Source organism: Ranitomeya imitator, chromosome 3 (assembly GCF_032444005.1).
Source record: "Ranitomeya imitator isolate aRanImi1 chromosome 3, aRanImi1.pri, whole genome shotgun sequence".
In the NCBI taxonomy this organism is placed as follows: Eukaryota; Metazoa; Chordata; class Amphibia; order Anura; family Dendrobatidae; genus Ranitomeya; species Ranitomeya imitator.
The window spans coordinates 64,056,237-64,082,514 of NC_091284.1; the positions used below are offsets into that span (position 1 = coordinate 64,056,237).

The 26,278-nt window shown below is 42.6% G+C and overlaps 1 protein-coding gene across 48 annotated transcripts in view; it reads left to right on the top strand.

Annotated features, from left to right (window-relative positions):
* Positions 1–26,278, top strand: part of ROBO2 (roundabout guidance receptor 2) — a 1,525,058-nt gene that overhangs the window by 1,488,861 nt on the left and 9,919 nt on the right. For 21 of the 48 annotated variants that reach the window (XM_069760932.1, XM_069760937.1, XM_069760925.1 and 18 more), the window contains 2 exons: positions 23,599–23,766; positions 24,578–24,811. In XM_069760932.1, coding sequence (XP_069617033.1) covers positions 23,599–23,766; positions 24,578–24,811 — 402 coding nt within the window. Of the gene's footprint in view, positions 1–20,724; positions 20,908–23,598; positions 23,767–24,577; positions 24,812–26,278 lie in introns of all 48 variants that reach the window. The other 27 variants (XM_069760914.1, XM_069760912.1, XM_069760919.1 and 24 more) reach the window with 3 other exon arrangements.

Consider the following 26,278-nt stretch of genomic DNA (forward strand, 5'->3'; position numbering starts at 1 on the left):
ATCGACCGAAACACGAAACCCAATGCAAGTCAATGGGGCAGCATAGTCGGCAGTGAGTGGGGGCCAGGAAAACACCTAGAGTGCCCATTTTAATGTCAAAACCATCCATTCTTCTTAATGAAGCTTGTCAAGCATAATTTACCTTATAATAATTGGAAGGCATTTGAAATTGGGGGTCATTTGGCTAAAGTTGTGGTGGGTAGGGCTGGTTCAAGTAATTAGTGGGCCCAGGAAATCTGGACCACGTCACGGCAGTGGAGCAGGGAGAGGTAAGTATTTCAACTTTGCAAGTGCTGTGAACCTGAGCAAGCAGGGGGGGCCCACTCATTGGCATTGGCACTGGCACAGGGCCCCTCAAAGTACAGCGGTGTGTTTGCACGGCGGGGGCGCCTCCCACCGGCAGCAACACTTTTGCGTACTATGAGAGGCCCTGTGCCAGTGACGTCGCCAACTAGTATTCCTCCCCCCACCTGATGAAGGAACCTGCACTTTCATCTGCACCTTCCTCTTTGTCCCTGTGTAAGGTGGTATGGTATGCGGGAAGAGCAACCTGACTTTCAGCAGGGTCACAATGTTGTTGTGTAGCGTGCACGGGGAATGTTGCGTTATGGGTCAATGTACCAGCAGACTCATCTATCACTGGCTGGGCAATGGGCAGGATGAGGAGGAAACACAGATATAGGCCCAAAGAATAAAGTTGGCTAAATGCAGTTCAAAATTGGTAACACAGGAATAACCAGGGGGCATTGCAGTGGAGGACAACTGGAATGAGAGGCTGACACAGAGAGTAGGCCCAAATCAGTAAGTAGTCGAAATGCAGTTCAAAATTGGCAACCGTAGTAAACAGGCGGCACAGCTTTGTTCAGTGGAGGAGAACAGCAAGGAGTGGCAGACACCGATAGTAGGCCCCAACCCAACTAGTAGGCCAAATGCAGTCTAACATTAACAACTACTTAACGAGCGCCTGAAAACGGAATTTCAGGACAGGAAACCAGGAGAACAGCAAGGAGCGGCAGACACTGTTAGTAGGCCCCAAACCAACTAGTACGCCAAATGCAGTTGTTCCATTTAACCACAATTTTACGAGAGCCTGAAGATAAAAGCTCAGGAAAGGCAACCTGGAGAACACCTTGGAGTGGAACACACCATCTCTCTCCACCCTATACCCATTTTGTAGGCCTAATGCAGTGTAGTTTTCTACAACTACTAAACGAGAGTCGGAAGACCGAAACAATGGCAAGGAAACCTGGGGAACACCTTGGAGTGTAACACACCATCTCTCTCCACCCGATACCCATTTTGTAGGCCTAATGCAGTGTAGTTTTCTACAACTACTAAACGAGAGTCTGAAGATCGAAGCAATGGCGAGGAAACCTGGAGATCACCTTGGAGTGTAACACACCATCTCTCTCCACCCGATACCCATTTTGTAGGCCTAATGCAGTGTAGTTTTCTACAACTACTAAACGAGAGTCTGAAGATCGAAGCAATGGCGAGGAAACCTGGAGAACACCTTGGAGTGTAACACACCATCTCTCTCCACCCCATAGCCAATTTGGAGGCCTAATGCAGTGTAGTTTCCAACAACTACTAAACGAGAGCATTAAGATCGAAGCTCTGGAAAGGCAACCTGGAGAACACCTTGGAGTGGAACACACCATCTCTCTCCACCCTATACCCATGTTGTAGGCCTAATGCAGTGTAGTTTTCTACAACTACTAAACGAGAGTCGGAAGACCGAAGCAATGGCAAGGAAACCTGGGGAACACCTTGGAGTGTAACACACCATCTCTCTCCACCCCATACTCAATTTGTAGGCCTAATGCAGCCTACTTTCCGACAACTACTAAACGAGAGCATGAAGATCGAAGCTCAGGAAAGGCAACCTGGGGAGCACCTTGGAGTGTAACACACCCTCTCTCTACACCACGGAAGGGCTGATTCTTAGGAAGGAAGGCTGTCGGAAAGAAGCAGGGCGCATCCGAGGGTGATTATATTCTTATTAGGTATATACTCACCCTCGGACGCGCCCTGCTTCTTTATTTGGAATGAATGTTTATTTGCAATGTGGTTTTGACTTACTCTATTTTTTTGGTAAATAATGATTTTATTATTTTCATTGTTTTGCATCTTCTTGGCAATAATATAAAGAAGACGCGACAGGACAACACTCGGTGGATGCCATATCTGTGTTTTAAATTGAAAAAAACTTTCAGTTAACTACTTGCAGGAGAAAGTTATTGTAGCTGGTGGCCATTTTTAGTACTGTACCAGATTTTTGTTGTATGTGTTTGTTTTTAATGTTAAAATGTCTGCATTTGATATCTCTCCAGTATTTTCTTTTTTATAAGCAAAATACTTATTTTTATATTTTCTGATGTTGGTTCCAGGGGAACACGGGCAGCAGTAGACAGGTCAGTGGAGGCCTAGTGGAAGGAGGGACCGCAGACAGGCTTCGAAGCCCTAACATAATAAATTGGGCTGGCTGTAGGCAATTTAAAATTGGTTCCAGGGGAACACGGGCAGCAGTAGACAGGTCAGTGGAGGCCTAGTGGAAGGAGGGACCGCAGGCAGGCTTCGAAGCCCTAACATAATAAATTGGGCTGGCTGTAGGCAATTTAAAATTGGTTCCAGGGGAACACGGGCAGCAGTAGACAGGTCAGTGGAGGCCTAGTGGAAGGAGGGACCGCAGACAGGCTTCGAAGCCCTAACATAATAAATTGGGCTGGCTGTAGGCAATTTAAAATTGGTTCCAGGGGAACACGCGCAGCAGTAGACAGGTCAGTGGAGGCCTAGTGGAAGGAGGGACCGCAGACAGGCTTCGAAGCCCTAACATAATAAATTGGGCTGGCTGTAGGCAATTTAAAATTGGTTCCAGGGGAACACGGGCGGCAGTAGACAGGTCAGTGGAGGCGTAGTGGAAGGAGGGACCGCAGACAGGCTTCGAAGCCCTAACATAATAAATTGGGCTGGCTGTAGGCAATTTAAAATTGGTTCCAGGGGAACACGGGCAGCAGTAGACAGGTCAGTGGAGGCCTAGTGGAAGGAGGGTCCGCAGACAGGCTTCGAAGCCCTAACATAATAAATTGGGCTGGCTGTAGGCAATTTAAAATTGGTTCCAGGGTAACACGGGCAGCAGTAGACAGGTCAGTGGAGGCCTAGTGGAAGGAGGGACCGCAGACAGGCTTCGAAGCCCTAACATAATAAATTAGGCTGGCTGTAGGCAATTTAAAATTGGTTCCAGGGGAACACGTGCGGCAGTAGACAGGTCAGTGGAGGCCTAGTGGAAGGAGGGACCGCAGACAGGCTTCGAAGCCCTAACATAATAAATTGGGCTGGCTGTAGGCAATTTAAAATTGGTTCCAGGGGAACACGGGCAGCAGTAGACAGGTCAGTGGAGGCCTAGTGGAAGGAGGGACCGCAATCAGGCTTCGAAGCCCTAACATAATAAATTGGGCTGGCTGTAGGCAATTTAACCCTCCGTCACATACAACTGATCTGACAGGCGCTTCTCTTTTACTTTCATTTCTCCTTCCTCACCAGATTGTGAGGAAGCCCCCTCCCTCCAGGTAGTCTCCTGTCTCTTGAAGGTCTGTGAAACCTGATATCACAGTTGGATTTCAGAGCTTCAGGGGAGAGGATATAGCTGCACAGATCTCTCAGGCTCATTGTATGTGAATACGTCACATTCAGTAAGGTTGGTATTTTATGTTTTTATTCATCACAATAGTTTATTTAGCTTGTTTTATGAATGTATAGCACAAAATGTGAGGATATTTCATAGAAATAAGGGAGATTTTATAAAAGAAAGTGTGCTGCTCAGGCATATACAGTAGTTCCCTAACATATTCCTTCTCTTGCTTCAGATTATCTGCTGAAATGGAGAGGAAAATGTACAATTTATCCAAACAACTTGATGTTGAGGAAGTAACAAACATGCTGTTAGATGATAGAGACCTCACACTGAATGAGGATTTAGGAGAGGAAAGTGAGATTGATTCTCATGATGAGGTGGAAGAATGTGTCCTGGATTCTGAAACAGAGCAAGATGGTGACAGTGGTGAGGATGAAGAAGTTGGATCATATTATATTGGAAAAGATAAAAATACTAAATGGAACAAGAAGCCATTCCAGAAAAAACGTAGGGAACCTTTAAACATTATTACTCACCTTCCTGCAGTAATAGGAACTGCACGTAATGCAAAAACTGCAGTTGAATGCTGGAACAGTATATTTACAGATGACATTCTGGACTCTATTGTCACATATACCAACCAATATATAGACATTATAAAAGACAAGTACATCTGCAACAGAACCATCAAGCCCACAGATGAAATAGAACTGCGTGCTTTTTTGGATTACTGTACCTTGCAGGAGCTTATAGGGCAAATAGACAAAGTTTGGAGGAACTTTGGGGTAAAGATGGGGATGGAGTTGAAAAATTTAGCCTTGTTATGTCCATAAACAGATTCAAGATTCTAATTTGTTGCCTTCGGTTTGACGACAGAACTACCCAAACCGAACGCAAAACACATGACCGACTTGCTCCAATTCGTGATATATTTCAAAGATTTGTTGTAAACTGTAAACAAAGTTATTACCCTGGAGAGAATCTCACTATTGATGAAATGCTCCCTGGTTTTCGTGGTAGATGTGCCTTTCGTCAATATATTCCATCAAAGCCAAACAAATATGGAATAAAAATGTATGCCCTTGTTGATGCCAGTAAGACCTACACTTACAACCTGGAAGTTTATGCAGGAAAACAAAGAGAAGGTCCTTACTGTGTGAGCAACAAATCCATTGATGTTGTAAAAAGACTGGCTGAACCCTTATTTGGATCGGGTCGCAATATTACAGCTGACAATTGGTTTACAAGTTGTGATCTGATTGATTATCTGAAAATTCAGAAGCTGTCATGTGGGAACTGTAAGAAAAAACAAAAGGGAATTGCCGCCACAGTTTGTAAGTGTGAAAGAGAGACAACAGTACAGCAGTATGTTTGCATTCCATAATGGAAAGGCTTTAGTTTCCTATGTACCACATGCCAAAAAAATCGTACTTCTTCTATCAACACTTCATGATGATGCTGCCATCGATCCTGGGACTGGGGCAGAAAAAAAACCGGAGATAATTACATTTTACAATGCCACCAAAGGGGGTGTGGATACAGCAGATCAGATGTGCTCCACTTTCAACGTCAGCAGAAACATCAAACGCTGGCCAATGGTAATATTTTTTGCTATGTTGAATTTGGGTGGTATAAATTCACAAGTAATTTATCTTGAAAACAAGCTTGAACCACTCCGTAGACGATTGTATCTTAAAAAATTGGCCCATGAACTAGTACTTGGAGAGCTACGCAGGAGAAGCGTGAAAACAATCGGTATCCCCTCTCGCCTTCAAGTTCAGCTCAAAAGGTTCCGCCCAGAAGATGATGGTGAAAAGTCACCATCTGCACCACCTCACAAAAGAAGGAGATGCACCACCTGCCAAACGGAAAGCGGAACCAGAAGGCTTTCAAATTATGAATGTCTCAAATGTCATAAAGCAATTTGCCTGACACATGCAAAAATGGTGTGTAATTCTTGCTATTTGCTCTGCAAGTGTGACTTTTCTGGGGAAACCTCAGCATCTACTTCTGATTGAATATGTTTTTAATAGTACTTAAGGTACCTTAAAATTAAGTTTGTGTTCAAAAATTTTCTTTGTACATTTTTTTGAGAGAGTCGAACTGGGGACTATTTGGCGGGAGTTTTGAAAAGTTTGTATTTCATAGTTATTAGTTTTATGTTAAGTAAATGTTTTTTTTTGCAACTGATTATGTGTAGTCTCTTTTATTACATCCCTATGAAGGTCACTGATCACTTTTAGAGCACTGAAATTGCAAACATTAGATATTATAGGTATTTTTCCAGCAGGCGCCTGACAGGCACATTGTATGTGAACTCGTTAGTCCGAACATTGTATGTGACGGAGGGTTAAAATTGGTTCCAGGGGAACACGGGCGGCAGTAGCCAGGTCAGTGTAGTAGTAGTGGAAAGAACGGGCCGCAGACAGGCTTTGAAGGCCTAACATAACAAAAATTGGGCTGTAGGCAATTTAAAATTGGTTCCAGGGGAACACGGGCGGCAGTAGACAGGTCAGTGGAGGCCTAGTGGAAGGAGGGACCGCAGACAGGCTTCGAAGCCCTAACATAATAAATTGGGCTGGCTGTAGGCAATTTAAAATTGGTTCCAGGGGAACACGGGCAGCAGTAGACAGGTCAGTGGAGGCCTAGTGGAAGGAGTGACCGCAGACAGGCTTCGAAGGCCTAACATAAGAAAAATGTCAATACAATGGTATTGACAGTGCCAGGCATTGAAGGATGTCAGCGCATAGACTAAACATTGGTGGAGCTGTGAGAGAAAATTTTGCAAGTGGTAGAGCACTGTTTGACCTGGGGGGGGACTGTCTTGTGGCCGGCGGTACAGGCCCAGGGCCCCTCATATTACAACGGTGTGTCTGATGTTGGGTGTGCACCACCACCGCCAGACACTTTATTGTACTATGAGGGACCTAGTGGCAGTGCCGTCGACCAAAAGCGGGCACACCCACCTCTTCAGACAAACAGTACTCTCACGGGTGCTGGCGCCAAGTGGCGATACCACGGCCCCGTGTGGGGACTTTGGCCATTTAGGGAGGTGTTAACATGTCGGATGCTGGACAATCAGGTGCTGCAAATTATGAGATTGGAAAAGTCGTTCAGAATAGTCCACAGGCAAGACCTTTACATAGGAAAGCTAGGTGTCAGCCGGGCAAGGTGGGGCAAAAGATTTCGAAATCCAGTTGTGGTTCATTTTAATGAAGGTTAGATCATCTACATTTTGGGTAGCCAGATGAGTACTTTTTTCTGTTAGTATTGAACCTGCAGCACTGAATACTCTTTCTGATAGGACACTAGCTGCCGGGCAAGCAAGCTCCTGCAATGCATATTCTGCCAATTCTGGCCAGGTGTCTAATTTTGATGCCCAGTAATCAAATGGGAATGACGGTTGAGGGAGAACGTCGATAAGGGATGAAAAATAGTTAGTAACCATACTGGACAAATGTTGTCTCCTGTCACTTTGAATTGATGCTGCAGTACCTGTCCTGTCTGCGGTCATAGCAAAATCACTCCACAACCTGGTCAGAAAACCCCTCTGGCCAACGCCACTTCTGATTTCTGCCCCTCTAACACCTCTGGTCTGCTGGCCCCTGCAGCTCGTGTTAGAACGATCACGGGCGCTGTGTGCAGGGAATGCCAGAAGCAAACGGTCAATAAGAGTTGATTGTTTGGTTGCTAATATTAGTTCCAAGTTCTCATGTGGCATTATATTTTGCAATTTGCCTTTATAGCGAGGATCAAGGAGGCAGGCCAACCAGTAATCGTCATCGTTCATCATTTTTGTTATGCGTGTGTCCCTTTTGAGGATACGTAAGGCATAATCCGCCATGTGGCCCAAAGTTCCAGTTGTCAAATCTGTGGTTGTGCTTGGTTGAGGGGCAGTTTCAGGCAAATCCACGTCACTTGTGTCCCTCCAAAAACCAGAACCCGGCCTTGCCGCGCCAACAATTTCCACTGGCCCCGGAAAAGCTTCCTCATTAAAAATATAATCATCCCCATCATCCTCCTCGTCCTCCTCCTCCTGTTCGCCCGCTACCTCGTCCTGTACACTGCCCTGGCCAGACAATGGCTGACTGTCATCAAGGCTTTCCTCTTCCTCAGCTGCAGACGCCTGATCCTTTATGTGCGTCAAACTTTGCATCAGCAGACGCATTAGGGTGATGCTCATGCTTATTATGGCGTTGTCTGCACTAACCAGCCATGTGCATTCCTCAAAACACTGAAGGACTTGACACATGTCTTGAATCTTCGACCACTGCACACCTGACAACTCCATGTCTGCCATCCTACTGCCTGCCCGTGTATGTGTATCCTCCCACAAAAACATAACAGCCCGCCTCTGTTCACACAGTCTCTGAAGCATGTGCAGTGTTGAGTTCCACCTTGTTGCAACGTCTATGATTAGGCGATGCTGGGGAAGGTTCAAAGAACGCTGATAGGTCTGCATACGGCTGGAGTGTACGGGCGAACGGCGGATATGTGAGCAAAGTCCACGCACTTTGAGGAGCAGGTCGGATAACCCCGGATAACTTTTCAGGAAGCACTGCACCACCAGGTTTAAGGTGTGAGCCAGGCAAGGAATGTGTTTCAGTTGGGAAAGGGAGATGGCAGCCATGAAATTCCTTCCGTTATCACTCACTACCTTGCCTGCCTCAAGATCTACAGTGCCCAGCAACGACTGCGTTTCTTTCTGCAAGAACTCGGACAGAACTTCAGCGGTGTGTCTGTTGTCGCCCAAACACTTCATAGCCAATACAGCCTGCTGACGTTTGCCAGTAGCTGCCCCATAATGGGAGACCTGGTGTGCAACAGTGGCAGCTGCGGATGGAGTGGTTGTGCGACTGCGGTCTGTGGACGAGGTCTCGCTTCTGCAGGAGGACGAGGAGGAGGAGGAGGGGGTGCGAACGGCTACAGCCAACTGTTTCCTAGACTGTGGGCTAGGCAGAACTGTCCCAAACTTGCTGTCCCCTGTGGACCCTGCATCCACCACATTTACCCAGTGTGCCGTGATGGACACGTAACGTCCCTGGCCATGCCTACTGGTCCATGCATCTGTTGTCAGGTGCACCTTTGTGCTCACAGATTGCCTGAGTGCATGGACGATGCGCTCTTTAACATGCTGGTGGAGGGCTGGGATGGCTTTTCTGGAAAAAAAGTGTCGACTGGGTAGCTCGTAGCGTGGTACAGCGTAGTCCATCAGGGCTTTGAAAGCTTCGCTTTCAACTAACCGGTAGGGCATCATCTCTAACGAGATTAGTCTAGCTATGTGGGCGTTCAAACCCTGTGTACGCGGATGCGAGGCTAAGTACTTCCTTTTTCTAACCATAGTCTCATGTAGGGTGAGCTGGACTGGAGAGCTGGAGATCGTGGAACTAGCGGGGGTGCCGGTGGACATGGCAGACTGAGAGACGGTGGGAGATGGTATTGTTGCCGCCGGTGCCCTAGATGCAGTGTTTCCTACTACGAAACTGGTGATTCCCTGACCCTGACTGCTTTGGCCTGGCAAAGAAACCTGCACAGATACTGCAGGTGGTGCAGAAAATGGTGGCCCTACACTGCCGGAAGGGATGTTGCGTTGATGACTAGGTTCATTGGCCGAGGGTGCTACAACCTTAAGGGACGTTTGGTAGTTAGTCCAAGCTTGCAAATGCATGGTGGTTAAATGTCTATGCATGCAACTTGTATTGAGACTTTTCAGATTCTGCCCTCTGCTTAAGGTAGTTGAACATTTTTGACAGATGACTTTGCGCTGATCAATTGGATGTTGTTTAAAAAAATGCCAGACTGCACTCTTTCTAGCATCGGATACCTTTTCAGGCATTGCAGACTAGGCTTTAACCGGATGGCCACGCTGTCCTCCAACAGGTTTTGACTTTGCCACGCGTTTTGGGCAAGATACGGGCCCGGCAGATGGAACCTGTTTCGATGTTGATGCCTGCTGCGGCCCCTCCTCCTCCGCTTCAGAACTGCTGCCGCCTGCACCCTGTTCCCCCAATGGCTGCCAATCGGGGTCAAGAACTGGGTCATCTATTACCTCTTCTTGTAGCTCGTGTGCAACTTCGTCTGTGTCACCGTGTCGGTCGGTGGTATAGCGTTCGTGATGGGGCAACATAGTCTCATCAGGGTCTGATTCTTGATCAGCACCCTGCGAGGGCAATGTTGTGGTCTGAGTCAAAGGACCAGCATAGTAGTCTGGCTGTGGCTGTGCATCAGTGCACTCCATGTCAGATTCAACTTGTAATGGGCATGGACTGTTAACTGCTTCACTTTCTAAGCCAGGGACGGTATGTGTAAAGAGCTCCATGGAGTAACCCGTTGTGTCGCCTGCTGCATTCTTCTCTGTTGTTGTTTTTGCTGAAGAGGACAAGGAAGCGACTTGTCCCTGACCGTGAACATCCACTAACGACGCGCTGCTTTTACTTTTACCAGTTTCACGAGAGGAGGCAAAAGAGCTAGAGGCTGAGTCAGCAAGATAAGCCAAAACTTGCTCTTGCTGCTCCGGCTTTAAAAGCGGTTTTCCTACTCCCAGAAAAGGGAGCGTTCGAGGCCTTGTGTAGCCAGACGACGAACCTGGCTCCACAGCTCCAGACTTAGGTGCAATATTTTTTTTCCCACGACCACCTGATGCTCCACCACTACCACTACCCTCATTACCAGCTGACAATGAACGCCCCCGGCCACGACCTCTTCCACCAGACTTCCTCATTGTTTTAAAAACGTTACCAAACTAACGGTATTTGTTGCTGTCACACAACTTACACGGTGAGCTATAACTTCAGTATGATTTAGCTACCCCTTTACAGGTGGGTGAGACCACAACGAAAATCAGGCACAATGTTACACACTCTGTTGTTGGTGGCAACAAATGAGAGAGATGCCACACACGCAGGACTGTCACTGAAGCGCAAATGTAAATATTAATCTCCCACTGATTTGTTTTCGTTTTTTTTAAAAGGGAGACTTTAGAAAAAAAAAATAATAAAAAAAAATGATTTTTTAAGGAAGAATTTATAAACCAAATAAAATGAAATGATTGTTTCAGGGAGAATTTTGAAAACAAATAAAAAAAAAATAGGCTTTGTAGGGCCCACTGAGTGAGAGAGGACGCACACAGGAGTCAGGAGTGGCACACAAGCCCAGAGGCCAATATTTTTCTCCCACTGATTGATTTAGTGATTTTTTCAGGTAGATTTTGGAACCCAAATCAAGCAAAAAAATTAATAGGCTTTCTATGGCCCACAATTGGAGAGAGAGAGATGGTACACCCAGGAGTCAAGACTGGCACACAAGCAGAAAGGGCAATATTAATCTCCCACTGATTTGATTTTTTTTTTCAGGGAGACTTTAGAAAAAAAAAATAATAAAAAAAAATGAATTTTTCAGGAAGAATTTAGAAACCAAATAAAATAAAATGATTGTTTCAGGGAGAATTTAGAAAACAAATAAAAAAAAATAGGCTTTGTAGGGCCCACTGAGTGAGAGAGGACGCACACAGGAGTCAGGAGTGGCACACAAGCCCAGAGGCCAATATTTTTCTCCCACTGATTGATTTAGTGATTTTTTCAGGTAGATTTTGGAACCCAAATCAAGCAAAAAAATTAATAGGCTTTCTATGGCCCACAATTGGAGAGAGAGAGATGGCACACCCAGGAGTCAAGACTGGCACACAAGCAGAAAGGGCAATATTAATCTCCCACTGATTTGATTTTTTTTTTTTTTCAGGGAGACTTTAGAAAAAAAATACAAAAAAATGAATTTTTCAGGAAGAATTTAGAAACCAAATAAAATAAAATGATTGTTTCAGGGAGAATTTAGAAAACAAATAAAAAAAAAATAGGCTTTGTAGGGCCCACTGAGTGAGAGAGGACGCACACAGGAGTCAGGAGTGGCACACAAGCCCAGAGGCCAATATTTTTCTCCCACTGATTGATTTAGTGATTTTTTCAGGTAGATTTTGGAACCCAAATCAAGCAAAAAAATTAATAGGCTTTCTATGGCCCACAATTGGAGAGAGAGAGATGGCACACCCAGGAGTCAAGACTGGCACACAAGCAGAAAGGGCAATATTAATCTCCCACTGATTTGATTTTTTTTTTTTTTCAGGGAGACTTTAGAAAAAAAATACAAAAAAATGAATTTTTCAGGAAGAATTTAGAAACCAAATAAAATAAAATGATTGTTTCAGGGAGAATTTAGAAAACAAATAAAAAAAAAATAGGCTTTGTAGGGCCCACTGAGTGAGAGAGGACGCACACAGGAGTCAGGAGTGGCACACAAGCCCAGAGGCCAATATTTTTCTCCCACTGATTGATTTAGTGATTTTTTCAGGTAGATTTTGGAACCCAAATCAAGCAAAAAAATTAATAGGCTTTCTATGGCCCACAATTGGAGAGAGAGAGATGGCACACCCAGGAGTCAAGACTGGCACACAAGCAGAAAGGGCAATATTAATCTCCCACTGATTTGATTTTTTTTTTTTTCAGGGAGACTTTAGAAAAAAAAATACAAAAAAATGAATTTTTCAGGAAGAATTTAGAAACCAAATAAAATAAAATGATTGTTTCAGGAAGAATTTAGAAAACAAATAAAAAAAAAATAGGCTTTGTAGGGCCCACTGAGTGAGAGAGGACGCACACAGGAGTCAGGAGTGGCACACAAGCCCAGAGGCCAATATTTTTCTCCCACTGATTGATTTAGTGATTTTTTCAGGTAGATTTTGGAACCCAAATCAAGCAAAAAAATTAATAGGCTTTCTATGACCCACAATTGGAGAGAGAGAGATGGCACACCCAGGAGTCAAGACTGGCACACAAGCAGAAAGGGCAATATTAATCTCCCACTGATTTGATTTTTTTTTTTTTTTCAGGGAGACTTTAGAAAAAAAAAAATTAAAAAAAAATGATTTTTTCAGGAATAATTTAGAAACCAAATAAAATAAAATGATTTTTTCAGGGAGAATTTAGAAAACAAATAAAACAAAAAATAGGCTTTCTAGGGCCCACTGAGTGAGAGAGGACGCACACAGGAGTCAGGAGTGGCACACAAGCCCAGAGGCCAATATTTTTCTCCCACTGATTGATTTATTGATTTTTTCAGGTAGAATTTAGAACCCAAATCAACCAAAAAAATAAATAGGCTTTCTATGGCCCACTATTTGTGAGAGAGATGGCACGCTCAGGACTGGCACACAAGCCCAGAGGCCAATATTAATCTCCCACTTTTTTTTTTTTTTTCCAGGGAAAATTTATAAACCCAATAAAAAAATAAAATAAATAGGCTTTCTATGGCCCACTATCTGAGAGAGAGAGATGGCACGCTTAGGACTGGCACACAAGCCCAAAGGCCAATATTAATCTCCCACTGATTGATTTATTGATTTTTTCAGGTAGAATTTAGAACCCAAATCAACCAAAAAAATAAATAGGCTTTCTATGGCCCACTATTTGTGAGAGAGATGGCACGCTCAGGACTGGCACACAAGCCCAGAGGCCAATATTAATCTCCCACTTTTTTTTTTTTCCAGTGAAAATTTATAAACCCAATAAAAAAAATAATAAATAGGCTTTCTATGGCCCACTATCTGAGAGAGAGAGATGGCACGCTTAGGACTGGCACACAAGCCCAAAGGCCAATATTAATCTCCCACTGATTGATTTATTGATTTTTTCAGGTAGAATTTAGAACCCAAATCAAGCAAAAAAATTAATAGGCTTTCTATGGCCCACTGAGTGAGAGATGGCACACACAGGAGTCAGGAGTGGCACACAAGCCCTGAGGCCAATATTTTTCTCCCACTGATTGATGTTGTGATTTTTTCAGGTAGATTTTGGAACCCAAATCAAGCAAAAAAATAAATAGGCTTTCTATGGCCCACTGAGTGAGAGATGGCACACACAGGAGTAAGGAGTGGCACACAAGCCCTGAGGCCAATATTTTTCTCCCACTGATTGATGTAGTGATTTTTTCAGGCAGATTTTAGAACCCAAATCAAGCAAAAAAATAAATAGGCTTTCTATGGCCCACTGAGTGAGAGATGACACAGACAGGGATGGCACTCTAGCAGAAATGCCAATCTTAATCTCCCACAAAAAAAAAAAAAAGGAACTGTCCTTCAATTACTATCTCCCTGCAGTAATCTCAGCCAGGTATGGCAGGCAGCAATAAGGAGTGGACTGATGCACAAATTAAATAAAAAATGTGGACAAACAAGATAGCTGTGCAGAAAGGAAGGAACAAGAGGATTTGTGCTTTGAAAAAAGCAGTTAGTTTGCACAGCGGCGTACACACAGCAATGCAGCTATCAGGGAGCCTTCTAGGGCAGCCCAATGAGCTACAGCGCTGAGAAGAAAAAAAAAATGTAGCTTCCACTATCCCTGCACACCGAGGGTGGTGTTGGACAGTGCAAATCGCTACAGCACAAGCGGTTTGGTGGTTAATGGACCCTGCCTAACGCTATCCCTGCTTCTGACGAAGCGGCAGCAACCTCTCCCTAAGCTCAGATCAGCAGCAGTAACATGGCGGTCGGCGGGAACGCCCCTTTATAGCCCCTGTGACGCCGCGGACAGCAAGCCAATCACTGCAATGCCCTTCTCTAAGATGGTGGGGACCAGGACCTATGTCATCACGCTGCCCACACTCTGCATTTACCTTCATTGGCTGAGAAATGGCGCTTTTCGCGTCATTGAAACGTGACTTTGGCGCGAAAGTCGCGTACCGCATGGCCGACCCCGCACAGGGGTCGGATCGGGTTTCATGAAACCCAACTTTGTCAAAAGTCGGCGACTTTTGAAAATGTTCGACCCGTTTCGCTCAACCCTAGTGACTGGGCATCTGGTACTGGGGCACTGCGACGGATATAAGGTCTCGAAAATCCTCTGTGTGCACCAGACAGAAAGGCAGCATTTCTGTAGCCAACAGCTTGCAGATGGTGAAATTCAACCTCTTAGCTTTGTCATGGCTAGGAGGAAATGGTCTTTTACTTGTCCACATCTGAGGGACCGAGGGCTGGCTGCCGTGCTTAGACGGGGTTGAGTAGGGTGTCCCCGGCAAACTGCTGGTCTGTGAGGAAGGTGCAGGTGGAGATGTTATGTTGCCTCGATCACAATGTGGTCTCGATGTCAGAGAGCGCTCAACACCAGCAGGTGTTTCCAGTTGCAAATGTCCTGACAACCTGCCAATCACACTGGCTGTTGCGGGTAAAGAGGTGGAAGATCTGCGTCCAAATCCATGTGCGACTGCTGTCCCCACAGTCACAGAGGATGAAGAGGACGTGGATGCACTTGATGGGGCAGATGATGGTTGACCCAGCCCACTAGGCCGCATTGTAGCACAGTGAGCTTCCCACTGCAACTCACACCTCATATCCATGTGACGGTTCATTCATGAAGTGCTCAAACTAGTCATTTTTTGGCCTCTACTGAGATTTTAATGGCAAATCTTACAGACAACATGAGTTGGGTCATCCTTTGCAAACTCCAAAAATGCCCAGGCTATGCAAGGCTTAGAGCTCGTGCAACCTGAAAAGCCACCACGACTTCTGCTCAGAGGCACAATTGGGGTTGAGGATGCAGATGTTAACATGCTTCCAGTACTCCGTCTCTGTCCAGGAAGGTGCAACCTAACCTCGTCGTCAGACTCGTCACTAGCATCCTCCTCCACCTCCTCTGCTGACCTCATGGACTGGCGGACTGTGGGATGACAGTTAGTGGGGTCTCCAACCTTATCATCATCATCCTGTCTGTTCTCACACCCGTTGTCCTCAGAGCCAACCTCTTCCTGCCCTGACCGAAAAGTCAAGTTTTCATTCCAATCAGGTATCTCAGCCTCATCATCATCTTTCTCATTGTCTCCACCAACAGGACTTTCAGTTTGGGAATGAGGGTCTACATTATGCTCAGAACCTTCTTCATCTGGGCCTGGATCTGACTCACAAAGATTCTGGGCATCAGTGCAGATAATTTCCTCATCTGGATTCACAGAAGCTCTGGAGCAGACCTCTGATTCCCAGGCTATAGTATGAGTAAACAACTCTGCAAACTCTACCATCTGTGTTACCCCATACTCAGATGGGCGACTGGAGACTTGGGAGCTGTGAGGAAGCAAGTGCGATTGGGGTGACACCTCTGAGGACTGGAGTAGTTGTGATGTTGAAGTTGGCATGGAGGAGAGCCCAGTTGAACAAGCACTTGATATCCGTTCAAGCACCTGCTGTTTTTGTGCCTCATCTGGAATTTTTGGCGATGCTCATAGCGATGGTCGTAAGAAAGGGATCATATCAGATTGTCCACGAAAAGAAGTAGACACTTCATACTTTGGCTGGAAGATGGTCTTTCTTCTGCAAATGTTACTGTTGCTTTACCACCTACCCCACGGACACAACCTTTTTTTCCCTTTCCAACACGCCTATTCCCCTTTCCACCAGCGGCAGGCCTTTTGCCACTCATTTTGGTGCTTAACTGATTGGCAACTTTGTATCTGTAGTTGTTGGTACAACAACCGATGGATGAAAACCGAGCAGAGCTGAGTGGCCAAACTGTGGTACTAGGCCCAAAACTAATGACGGGATTAGATGCAGTGAAAATTGAGATACACAGGCGGTATAGTTTGTTTCACAGGCGGGCTACTCTGCTGACTTGCAGACACTGCTCCTAGGCCCCATACTATTTACTGGGTTAGATGCAGTAAAAATTTAGATACTCAGGCGGTGTAGTTAGCTTTACAGGGGGGACATTCCGCTGACATGCAGACACTGCTCCTAGGCCCAAAACAATTTACTGGGTTAGATACAGTAAAAATTTAGATACACAGGCGGTGTAGTTAGCTTCACAGGTGGGCTACTCCGCTGACATGCAGACACTGCTCCTAGGCCCAAAACAATTTACTGGGTTAGATGCAGTAAAAATTCAGATACACAGGCGGTGTAGTTAGCTTCACCGGCAGGCTACTCCGCTGACGTGCAGACACTGCTCCTAGGCCCAAAACAATTTACTGGGTTAGATGCAGTAAAAATTTAGATACACAGGCGGTGTAGTTAGCTTCACCGGCGGACTACTCCGCTGACATGCAGACACTGCTCCTAGGTCCAAAACAATTTACTGGCTAAGATGCAGTAAAAATTTAGATACACAACTGGTGTAGTGAGCTTCACAGGCGGGCTACTCTGCTGACGTGCATGATATGATAGATATCCTCCTCCCATTGACCTGCATGTGGCCGTAATCAGTTCTATCTGCCCATAAATTGTAGGCTAAACCCAGAAGCAGACATGAGTGTCCAAAATTGTAGGTTGATAGTCCAAGAGAAGGCATGTATGGTAGAGCAGGGACCCATCAGAGGGAGGTCACCTTGTCGTGGTTGATGGGCACACATGAATTGGCCAATTTATGCGCTAAAAACCTTCATCTTCATTCATTACTGTAAGTTAAAACATTTTTTTGGAGCAGTGAAATCTAGATTATATGTTTTTAATGTTTTTCTTTGTTTTCACATGGCCTAAACTTATACATAGTGCTGCTGTGCTTTCTTTTTTCTAGGTAGATAGATAGATAGATAGATAGATAGATAGATAGATAGATAGATAGATAGATAGATAGATAGATAATAGAGAGATAATACTGTAGATAGATAGATAGATAGGTAGATAGATAGATAGATAGATAGATACTGTAGATAGATAGATAATAGATGGATAGATGATAGATAGATAGATACTGTAGATAATAGAAGATAGATAGATGGATAGCTAGAGATAGATAGATAGATAATACTGTAGATAGATAGATGTTAGATAGATAATAGATATATATATATATATATATAGATATATAGATAGATAGATAGATAGATAATACTGTAGATAGATAGATGTTAGATAGATAATATATATATATATATATAGATAGATAGATAGATAGATAGATAATAGATAGATAGATATGGGGTAAATAGATATATAGATAGATAGATATGAGATAGGTAGATAGATAGATAGATAGATAGATAGATATGGGATAGATAGATATGAGATAGATAGATAGATAGATAGATATGAGATAGATAGATAGATAGATAGATAGATAGATAGATAGAGCAATATCTTAATATCAAATAATAGTTTTTTTAACAGGATTCCATTTATTAAGGAAATGTAGTTTGTAAATTAAATAAAAGGAATCGCAGAGTGTTTTTTTTTCAACCTCATAAAAATGGTAATGTAACAATTAGCATCGTCGTATCCTAAAACACAGAGTTTTGTGTCAATGGATATACAGTGTTACACATTCATCAAGAAAAGATGGGTTTAGCATAAAATGACATGTAAATGAATTGACGACTGACCGTAAATTAATTTTAGAGCCGAAGATGTAATAGAGAGACACAGCTAGATGCCACTTTATCGTGGTATTTTATTGCTCTCTAACATTGGAGCAACTACTTAATGTTCTGCGTGCATTTCTTCCCAACAGCTCAAACGCTTTGAGAAATGCTCGAAGTATAAAAAAAAGCACAAAGTAACAACTCAGTAAACAAAAATAAATAAATCCAAATGGCATGAATTACATTTTCATCACACGTTTAAGTAGACAGTTTGCGTAGAGAGTGAAATAAATTACCCCCAAATCAGTGGGAATAACGAGTGTATTACAAATCATAGATGTTGTAATAGTGTTAGCTTCTGATAAATACTTGATCAATGTCCTGTTTTATGTGTGTTCATTTTACTGTTGCGTCGACCTTTTGGAAATTTATAATTTCTCTTCCCATTACTTTCCATTGAGAGAGAAACTGACTTTTGGATAACTGTGTGTATCGTGAACACAAAATATAAATGGTTGCATTTAACATTGTAGATTTAGTTTTAGGGTATTTTCGAGGTCTCTTCTAAAAATGTTTGACCGGTAGCACTAAATTCTAGAAAACAGTCTGTGATAGGGTGGATAAATCTATTCAAAATCACTAGATTGTTATTGCGTTAAATATTATTTCCATATACATTTATTTATAACAAAGTTCAATAATTTGGACACTTTTTTGTATTTGAGTAAAGAAACAATAAACCTAGAAATAAACATTAAATGCACTTGAAAGAGAAAGTTTCCCACAGTGTTTTTGAGTCTACAGAATTTTGTCCGTTAAAAACAAAAGAAAAAAACGGACAAATCTTGCAGTAAAAACCTGCGGAAGGGCTTCAGATGACCGTAGTTCCAATCGAAGTGTGATCCGCCAAAACATTGGATCTTACATTAACCAATATTCTAGGAGTTTGTGCACATGTCCAATTTTTTTCTTGCACCAAGTGGTCCAAGGAAAAAAAATTACAGAATGCAAAATTTACCTTTGATGATTGGAAAGCACTGAGTCAACCTAGGGGTCTGATTTGCAGAGTTTTTGTTTGTTATTTTCCACATCCAAGAAAAAAGGATCCCACGCTGATCAAACACTAATTAGAGTGTGATTAGCATAATCGGACCATTTTTCTCGTGAGTAACAGTTGCGTGACCTTAGCCTTATGGTACATATATACATTCAGTATTTGCAGAGGAAAAACTTGTGTAAAATATGCACCTTTTTGTTGCCTTTTTATGCATTTTTTTCATGCATTTGAAAAAGTGAAAAATGCTGAAATGCGGCACATTTGAAACAGCTTCAAATCTACAAGGAACAACTAAGCAGCATGTGCGTGAGAGTTCAGAAATCTGATTTACTTTGCTGGGACGGTAAAATGCCGTGTTTTTTTGTGATAAAATCATTTGGAAAAAATGCAGCAAAAATGCAACTTGTGAACATAGCTTAAAATCTGGTCACTTCCATTTTTCAATGAAGAGGTATGAGTTAGCTAAGAAGGGCACTCAATATAACCTTCTCCCTCACCTTCCGGGATTGGAAAGTAACTGTACGTCTCTCATGTATAGTCACCCTGTCTGGAGCCCTCTATTTGCCACCTGCGGCTTCCTGCCCTCGTTTTGGTTTTACATTCCTCCTGCTTCCAAAATGGTGTATAGATGCAAAATAGCACAAAATAGCAAAAATGCACAGGATAACCAAAGGAGGCATAGTTTAGATAAAGTTTAGACTTATCACTGCATTCCCTATTAGTGATGAGCGAGTATACTCGTTGCTCGGGTGGTCTCCGAGTATTTGTTAGTGTTCGGAGATTTATTTTTCATCACCACAGCTTAATGATTTACAGCTACTAGCCAGCCTGAGTATATGTGGGGGTTACCTGGTTGCTAGGGAATCCCCACATGTAATCAAGATGGCTAGTAGCTGTAAATCGTTCAACTGCGGCAAGAAAAACTAAATCTCTGAGCACTAAAAAATACTAGGAGACCACCCGAGCGTTCTCGGGAAAACCTGAGCAACGAGTATACTCGCTCATCACTATTACGTACTACAAAGTACCAATCTAAATGAAGCAGGGAACAACAGGCAAATGGAAGGCTCCAGGAGAGCTGACTATACATCAGAAATGTATAGTCACTCTTCAGTGTGAGGATATAGGGACGCTTTAATGTCCTGATCTCCTATTGTAGACAGAGCAGTGGGGTCAGGCTACTGCTGCTGTTTCCATATAGCGCAGTCAGACGGGAGAGCCGTCGGCCAGTCCGTGTGTGTACTGCGTTCTGATCTCTGTCCATTTTATCCAGCTGACTGCGCACTAAAATCAGGTCCGAGCTAAGTCTTATTATTTTCATTTTTGTTTCTTTAGAAGGTGGTAGAAAAGCTGATCTTATGAGATGCTTACTCATAAATTGGTCAAAGTTGCAATTGCCATATATGAATATGATCAAAAAAGTAACAATTATTGAGAGCTGAATTGGAAGGATTTTTTTCATTTTTTGTATATTTCCTTCATTAGTTATAAATATTGAAAATCATATAAAAAATGTATAGAAATAAAATATATATTTTTCTTGTTCGTAGATTAAAGATTAGTCTGGCAATGGCCATGTTAATCCATGCACTTAACTGTTCAGACTGATAAGTATTCAACAACACTTTCAATGACAAATTATGCTTTTTTTGGTCAACAGAAATATGTTGATGACTCACTAGATCCCTGCCTTTATTTTTAGGTTCTATGGTAAATGGATGGGGGTCTGCATCTGATGAGGATCGTAACTTTTCTAGTCGTAGATCTAGTGTAGTTAGCTCTTCTGATGACTCGATATTTATGAGCGGCAACTTTGCACAGTCACTCGTTGCAGCAGCTGATAAAGCTGGTTTCACACTAAATGGAACCAGCCTGTCAAAAGCAGGTTTGTTGTCTTTGGACTAGCGCCTTGGGTATAAGGAATGGCTCTCCTCTTCCTGAGCTTTCTTTCTCTTCCATGGACATGCCTCATGCTGCCAGCTTGTTAACATGCATGGCGTCTGGTGGATGGAACCTTTAATCTTTTCTTCTAAGGTTCTCATAAATAAGTAAATTCTAATTCTTGTTTATTCATTTTCCTTTTAGTAACCGCTAATTAAAAATACATTTACCTTTTACCACTATCTTTGTTTATATGTGTATCACTTCTCTAAAAATCCTAATTAATTGTATCCTTGTTATTTAGTTCTAAACTATAATTCCGATGACTAGAGCCAAAGTCTGAGTTAGAACCTATAAAGAGGAGTAGCTAACTTTACAAATACCATTGAATTGTACCTGATCAATCACCTGCTCAACTTTAGAGCTCCTTAGAAGTGCAGGGCTGCCAAAAGATGAACAATTCATTTAATGCAGGGGTGCACAACCTTTTCTGGTCGAAGGATCACATTGTCATATTGAACGACTTCTAAGTGACCATTTACACAGACCGACCGGCGGAATGATACGCCTGCCAATCGGTAAACTTTTTACTCGTTCTTCATTGATAGTCAGTCTGCTTCCATGGTAATCATGAAATGATCTTTCATGATTATCTTGCAGTGTAGATACCCCTTAAGGGTCTCAATAAAACTGAGAGGATTATGGCATTTCAAAAGTATATGCCATAAGTTTTTACAGGATGCAGGTTCCGCTACCAAGACTCAAAAATATCTGAAAAATAGGGGTGCTATTTTCCCCCAATCATTAATTTAGAGAGAAGACGACCCTGCACATATGTAACTCTCATGTACAACTCATATATATCCCTTTCTCAACTACTAGACAAAAGTCAAGGAATTCTAGTAATAATAATAATCTTTATATAGCGCTAACATATTCCGCAGCGCTTTACAGGTTGCACACATTATCATCGCTGTCCACATTGGGGCTCACAATCTAGGTTCCCTATCAGTATGTCTTTGGAATGTGGGAGGAAACCGGAGGAAACCCATGCAAGCATGGAGAGAACATACAAACTCTTTGCAGATGTTGTCCTTGGTGGGGTTTGAACCCAGGACTCCAGCGTTGCAAGGCTGCTGTGCTAACCACTGCGCCACCGTGCTGCCATTCTAGTCTTGATATATGGGGGACCCAGATATGATTACACAGTGCTCTATTTGTACTTGCTCAGTCCTGCTCCTGAGCAGAGTAGCATAGTTATTAACATAGTAACATAGTTATTAAGGTTGAAGGAAGACTTTAAGTCCATCTAGTTCAACCCATAGCCTAACCTAACATGCCCTAACATGTTGATCCAGAGGAAGGCACAAAAAACCATGTGGCAAAGAGTAAGCTCCACATTAGGGAAAAAATTCCTTCCCAACTCCACATACGGCAATCAGACTAGTTCCCTGGATCAACGCCCTATCACGGAATCTAGTACATATAACCTGTAACATTATACTTTTCAAGAAAGGCATCCAGTCCCCTCTTAAATTTAAGAAATGAATCACTCATTACAACATCATACGGCAGAGAGTTCCATAGTCTCACTGCTCTTACAGTAAAGAATCCGCGTCTGTTATTATGCTTAAACCTTCTTTCCTCCAGACGTAGAGGATGCCCCCTTGTCCCTGTCTCAGGTCTATGATTAAAAAGATCATCAGAAAGGTCTTTGTACTGTCCCCTCATATATTTATACATTAAAATAAGATCACCCCTCAGTCTTCGTTTTTCCAAACTAAATAGCCCCAAGTGTAATAACCTATCTTGGTATTGCAGACCCCCCAGTCCTCTAATAACCTTGGTCGCTCTTCTCTGCACCCGCTCCAGTTCAGCTATGTCTTTCTTATACACCGGAGACCAGAACTGTGCACAGTATTCTAAGTGTGGTCGCACTAGTGACTTGTATAGAGGTAAAATTATGTGCTACACTTCTTCCACCTTACATGGAAACTAATGCATACATGAGGTTGGGGGTGCCACAAAATGACACACAGCGCCTTACAGGTTGTGTACCTCTGTTTAAAGTCAGGTTCCCTAATGCTCCCAAACTGCCACCATTATCACTCAGAACCCCGTGGCTGCGTTTTAACCCCTTACCGACATATGATGTACTAGTACCTTGGCAAACTAGTCCTGGCTGATCATGAGAGGCAAAACAGAAGTGTTTTTGTTGCTTATAGCGCCAAAATTTTTCCCACAGTAATTTTGTTAAAATGCAGATATAGCGCTTTGTTTTATATTGGCAGTGGCAGTTTTAAGGAACCTGAAGGGTTTCTTTTAAATCAGCCAATGGGTAATCAGTGGGCAAGGTTTTCCCAATTAGGGTACAGAATGAAAGGTCATCAAACCTCTAATCGTTTAAATAAAAAAATATAACAATCTTACAATTCAGTTTGCACTTTGTTGGTCTAAATAAAATCTTATTTGTGACTAATCGAGTTTTCTGCTCCTCATCCATAGGGAACCTTTTCTGGTGGCATCTGATAACCTTCTGCTTTGCATGACAATTGAACTGTAATCTGTGGACATTTAGCTGTTTGCACTGCAAAATTGTGATGTGGTTAAATGTGTTATATATTGTTATATGATATATATTTTTTAATATGTTATTGAATTAAAATTACAGTTTGGCATCTTTATTACTTTGTAGGAAAAATGCAATCTTTCTCTCAAAAACAAAGACCTTCAAGTCCATTTTCTGTGGACAGTAACAATTCAGCCATGAATCACAGCAACCAAAGGCCAAGGCCCACTAAAAAACACAAGGGAGGCCGGATGGATCAGCCTCCAGGACTACGAAGGGAAGGATTAGTAGATGGTAAGTTAATGTTAAAGATTAGTGATGAGTGAGTGTACTCGTTGCTCGGGTGACCTCCGAGTATTTATGACTGCTCGGAGATTTAGCTTTCATCGCGGCAGCTGAATGATTTACAGCTATTAGCTAGCTTGATTACATGTGGGGATTTCCTAGCAACCAGGCAACCCCCACATGTACTTAGCCTGGCTAGCAGCTGTAAATCATTCAGCTGCCGCGATGAAAACTAAATCTCCGATCAGTCATAAATACTCGGAGGTCACCCGAGCGTGTTCAGGAAAACCCGAGCAATGAGTACACTCGCTCATCACTATTAAAGATGTGTGAGCGTGAAAAGACTCTAGTGAGTTTAATTTTTTTTTAGATGTTTATACCAAAGTTATTTTTTAATTAAAAAACTGATTACAAAGATTCCCTCAGCTAAGAACTTCAGAGATCATTTGCAGGAAAACTTGGCTGTAAATCTTATTTTTTCCTACAGTGCCCCCACAGGGGAAATCAGTCATTATAAGGTATCCATTGAAATCAATTAGATGTCTGTCTTGCTTAATAGGCTATATAAAAATATTTCTTGAAACTGGATAACCCCTTTAATGCTTTTAGACATTTTTATTGCATACAATGCTTTTATTATACACATTCTGAAATAAATGTAAAGTCAGGTTACTTGTCCTACACCAACACCAATCATTTTCTTTAAGGTTTATACATTGGCCAAAGTCTAAAAAGGCATTTGTTGAGGAAACCATTTTTGCATCTATGTCCAATTCCATTTGTCTATGAAAAACATTTTTTGTTTTATATTTATTTCAAGATCTTCCACCTCCACCCGAACCTCCCCCTTGTCAAAGTTTGAGACAGCAAATGCCCAATCAACGTAGTGGTCCTCCAGAAAGAAAAGCCAGCTCTCTTGAGAGACATACTTCCAACATGGATGATAGTAAGACATCTTTGGAACATCATGCTAGAACATCTTTAGAAAGACACCGGCAAACACAGGAATGGCTTGGCTCCACAGATCGGCAAAACAAACAGGCTTTTGGTTCAGGTATGATAATGAACATTGGTAGATACTAGACATTCACTGATGAGCAAAAGGGTAACAATGTTTTGAACTTTTTGACTTTCAGGCTCCATATCTGACCATCATCTACTACTTTGAATGTGAAACTTTTATCATTTTATAGACAATCATCTTGGCTATCTCATACATAAATTTGATTTGCATCTATTTAGCATATGATTAGTTATTCAGATTCTTGACATGTCACTGCATTGTTACTGTTTTGCTCCTCATGGTGGAAAAATAATTTTCTTCCTGTAAACTACAAATTACAACCTGTTGTTGCATTCCCTTAATAGCTCAGTGTGTTATTAGGTTAATTCCCAAACAAAAAGTCACTGGTTCAAATCGAGGACTCACCAAGAAGATTTCCCAAGAAAAGAGAAACCGCATCATCCAGCTCATCAATAGCGGTCTCTCGGCCAAGAAAATTGCCAAACTGCATCATGTGAGTGCCGTGACAGTTGGAAGACTACGAAACTAAGTCCACCCATCAATTTAAAAGCCAAGAGGTGGATGTCCAGACAAAATATCGGAGTCAACAAGTTGGCTTATCACAAGGTCTATCAATTGTGACATGACAAACATGGCAGTGGAGGTCTCTCATATGCTTTGCACGACGTATATTACACAAGTTTGGAATGGTGGCCCAAAAATATGTGAAGAAGCCTCAACTTCAATATCGTCATAAGAAGTGTCGGTTTGAGTTTGGAAAAAAGTGCGAAAAGTGGACAGTAGAAGATTGGAAATGAGAGATTTGGAGCGATGAGACAAAAGTCAATAGACTAGGCTCTGATAGGTGCAAATAGGTGGGGAACAAACAAAGGAAAAAGCTGCTAACGGTTCGAGAAATTGAAGGAACTGTGGAGTTTGGTGGAAGAAGCCTGATGATATGGGGTTGTTTCACAGCCAACGGCATTGGTTACTTGGCCAGGATTGATGGTGGGCTCAATGCTAAGCTATATGTGAGTATCTAACAAGATGAGTTACTTCGTACAAACGAGAACTATGGATGTTAAAAGGACGATATAGTGTTCCACCAGGACAACGACCGGAATCATATATTGAGATTGATGAAGAAATGGTTCAATGACAGTGAAGTAGAGGTGCTGGATTGGTCCCCACAGTCCCCAAACCTTAACCCAATCGAACACTTGTGGGTAGAGTTGAAAAAAAGCTGCATACATACTTAAGCGAGGCGACCAGTATGAACCAACTTTAGGAACATGCAGAACAGACCTAGGATCAGATTTCGGTTGAGACCTGTTTGAATCTGATCAAGAGCATGCCCAGAAGGATTCTCAGCAGTGTTGAAAGCCAAAGGTGGTTTTACAAAATACTAACAAAATTATAAAAATTAAAATATAGATTTTTAGGAGCAAAACTGTAGTAATGCAGTGACATGACAAGAATCTCCATAACTAATCATATGCTAAATAGCGGCAAGTCAAA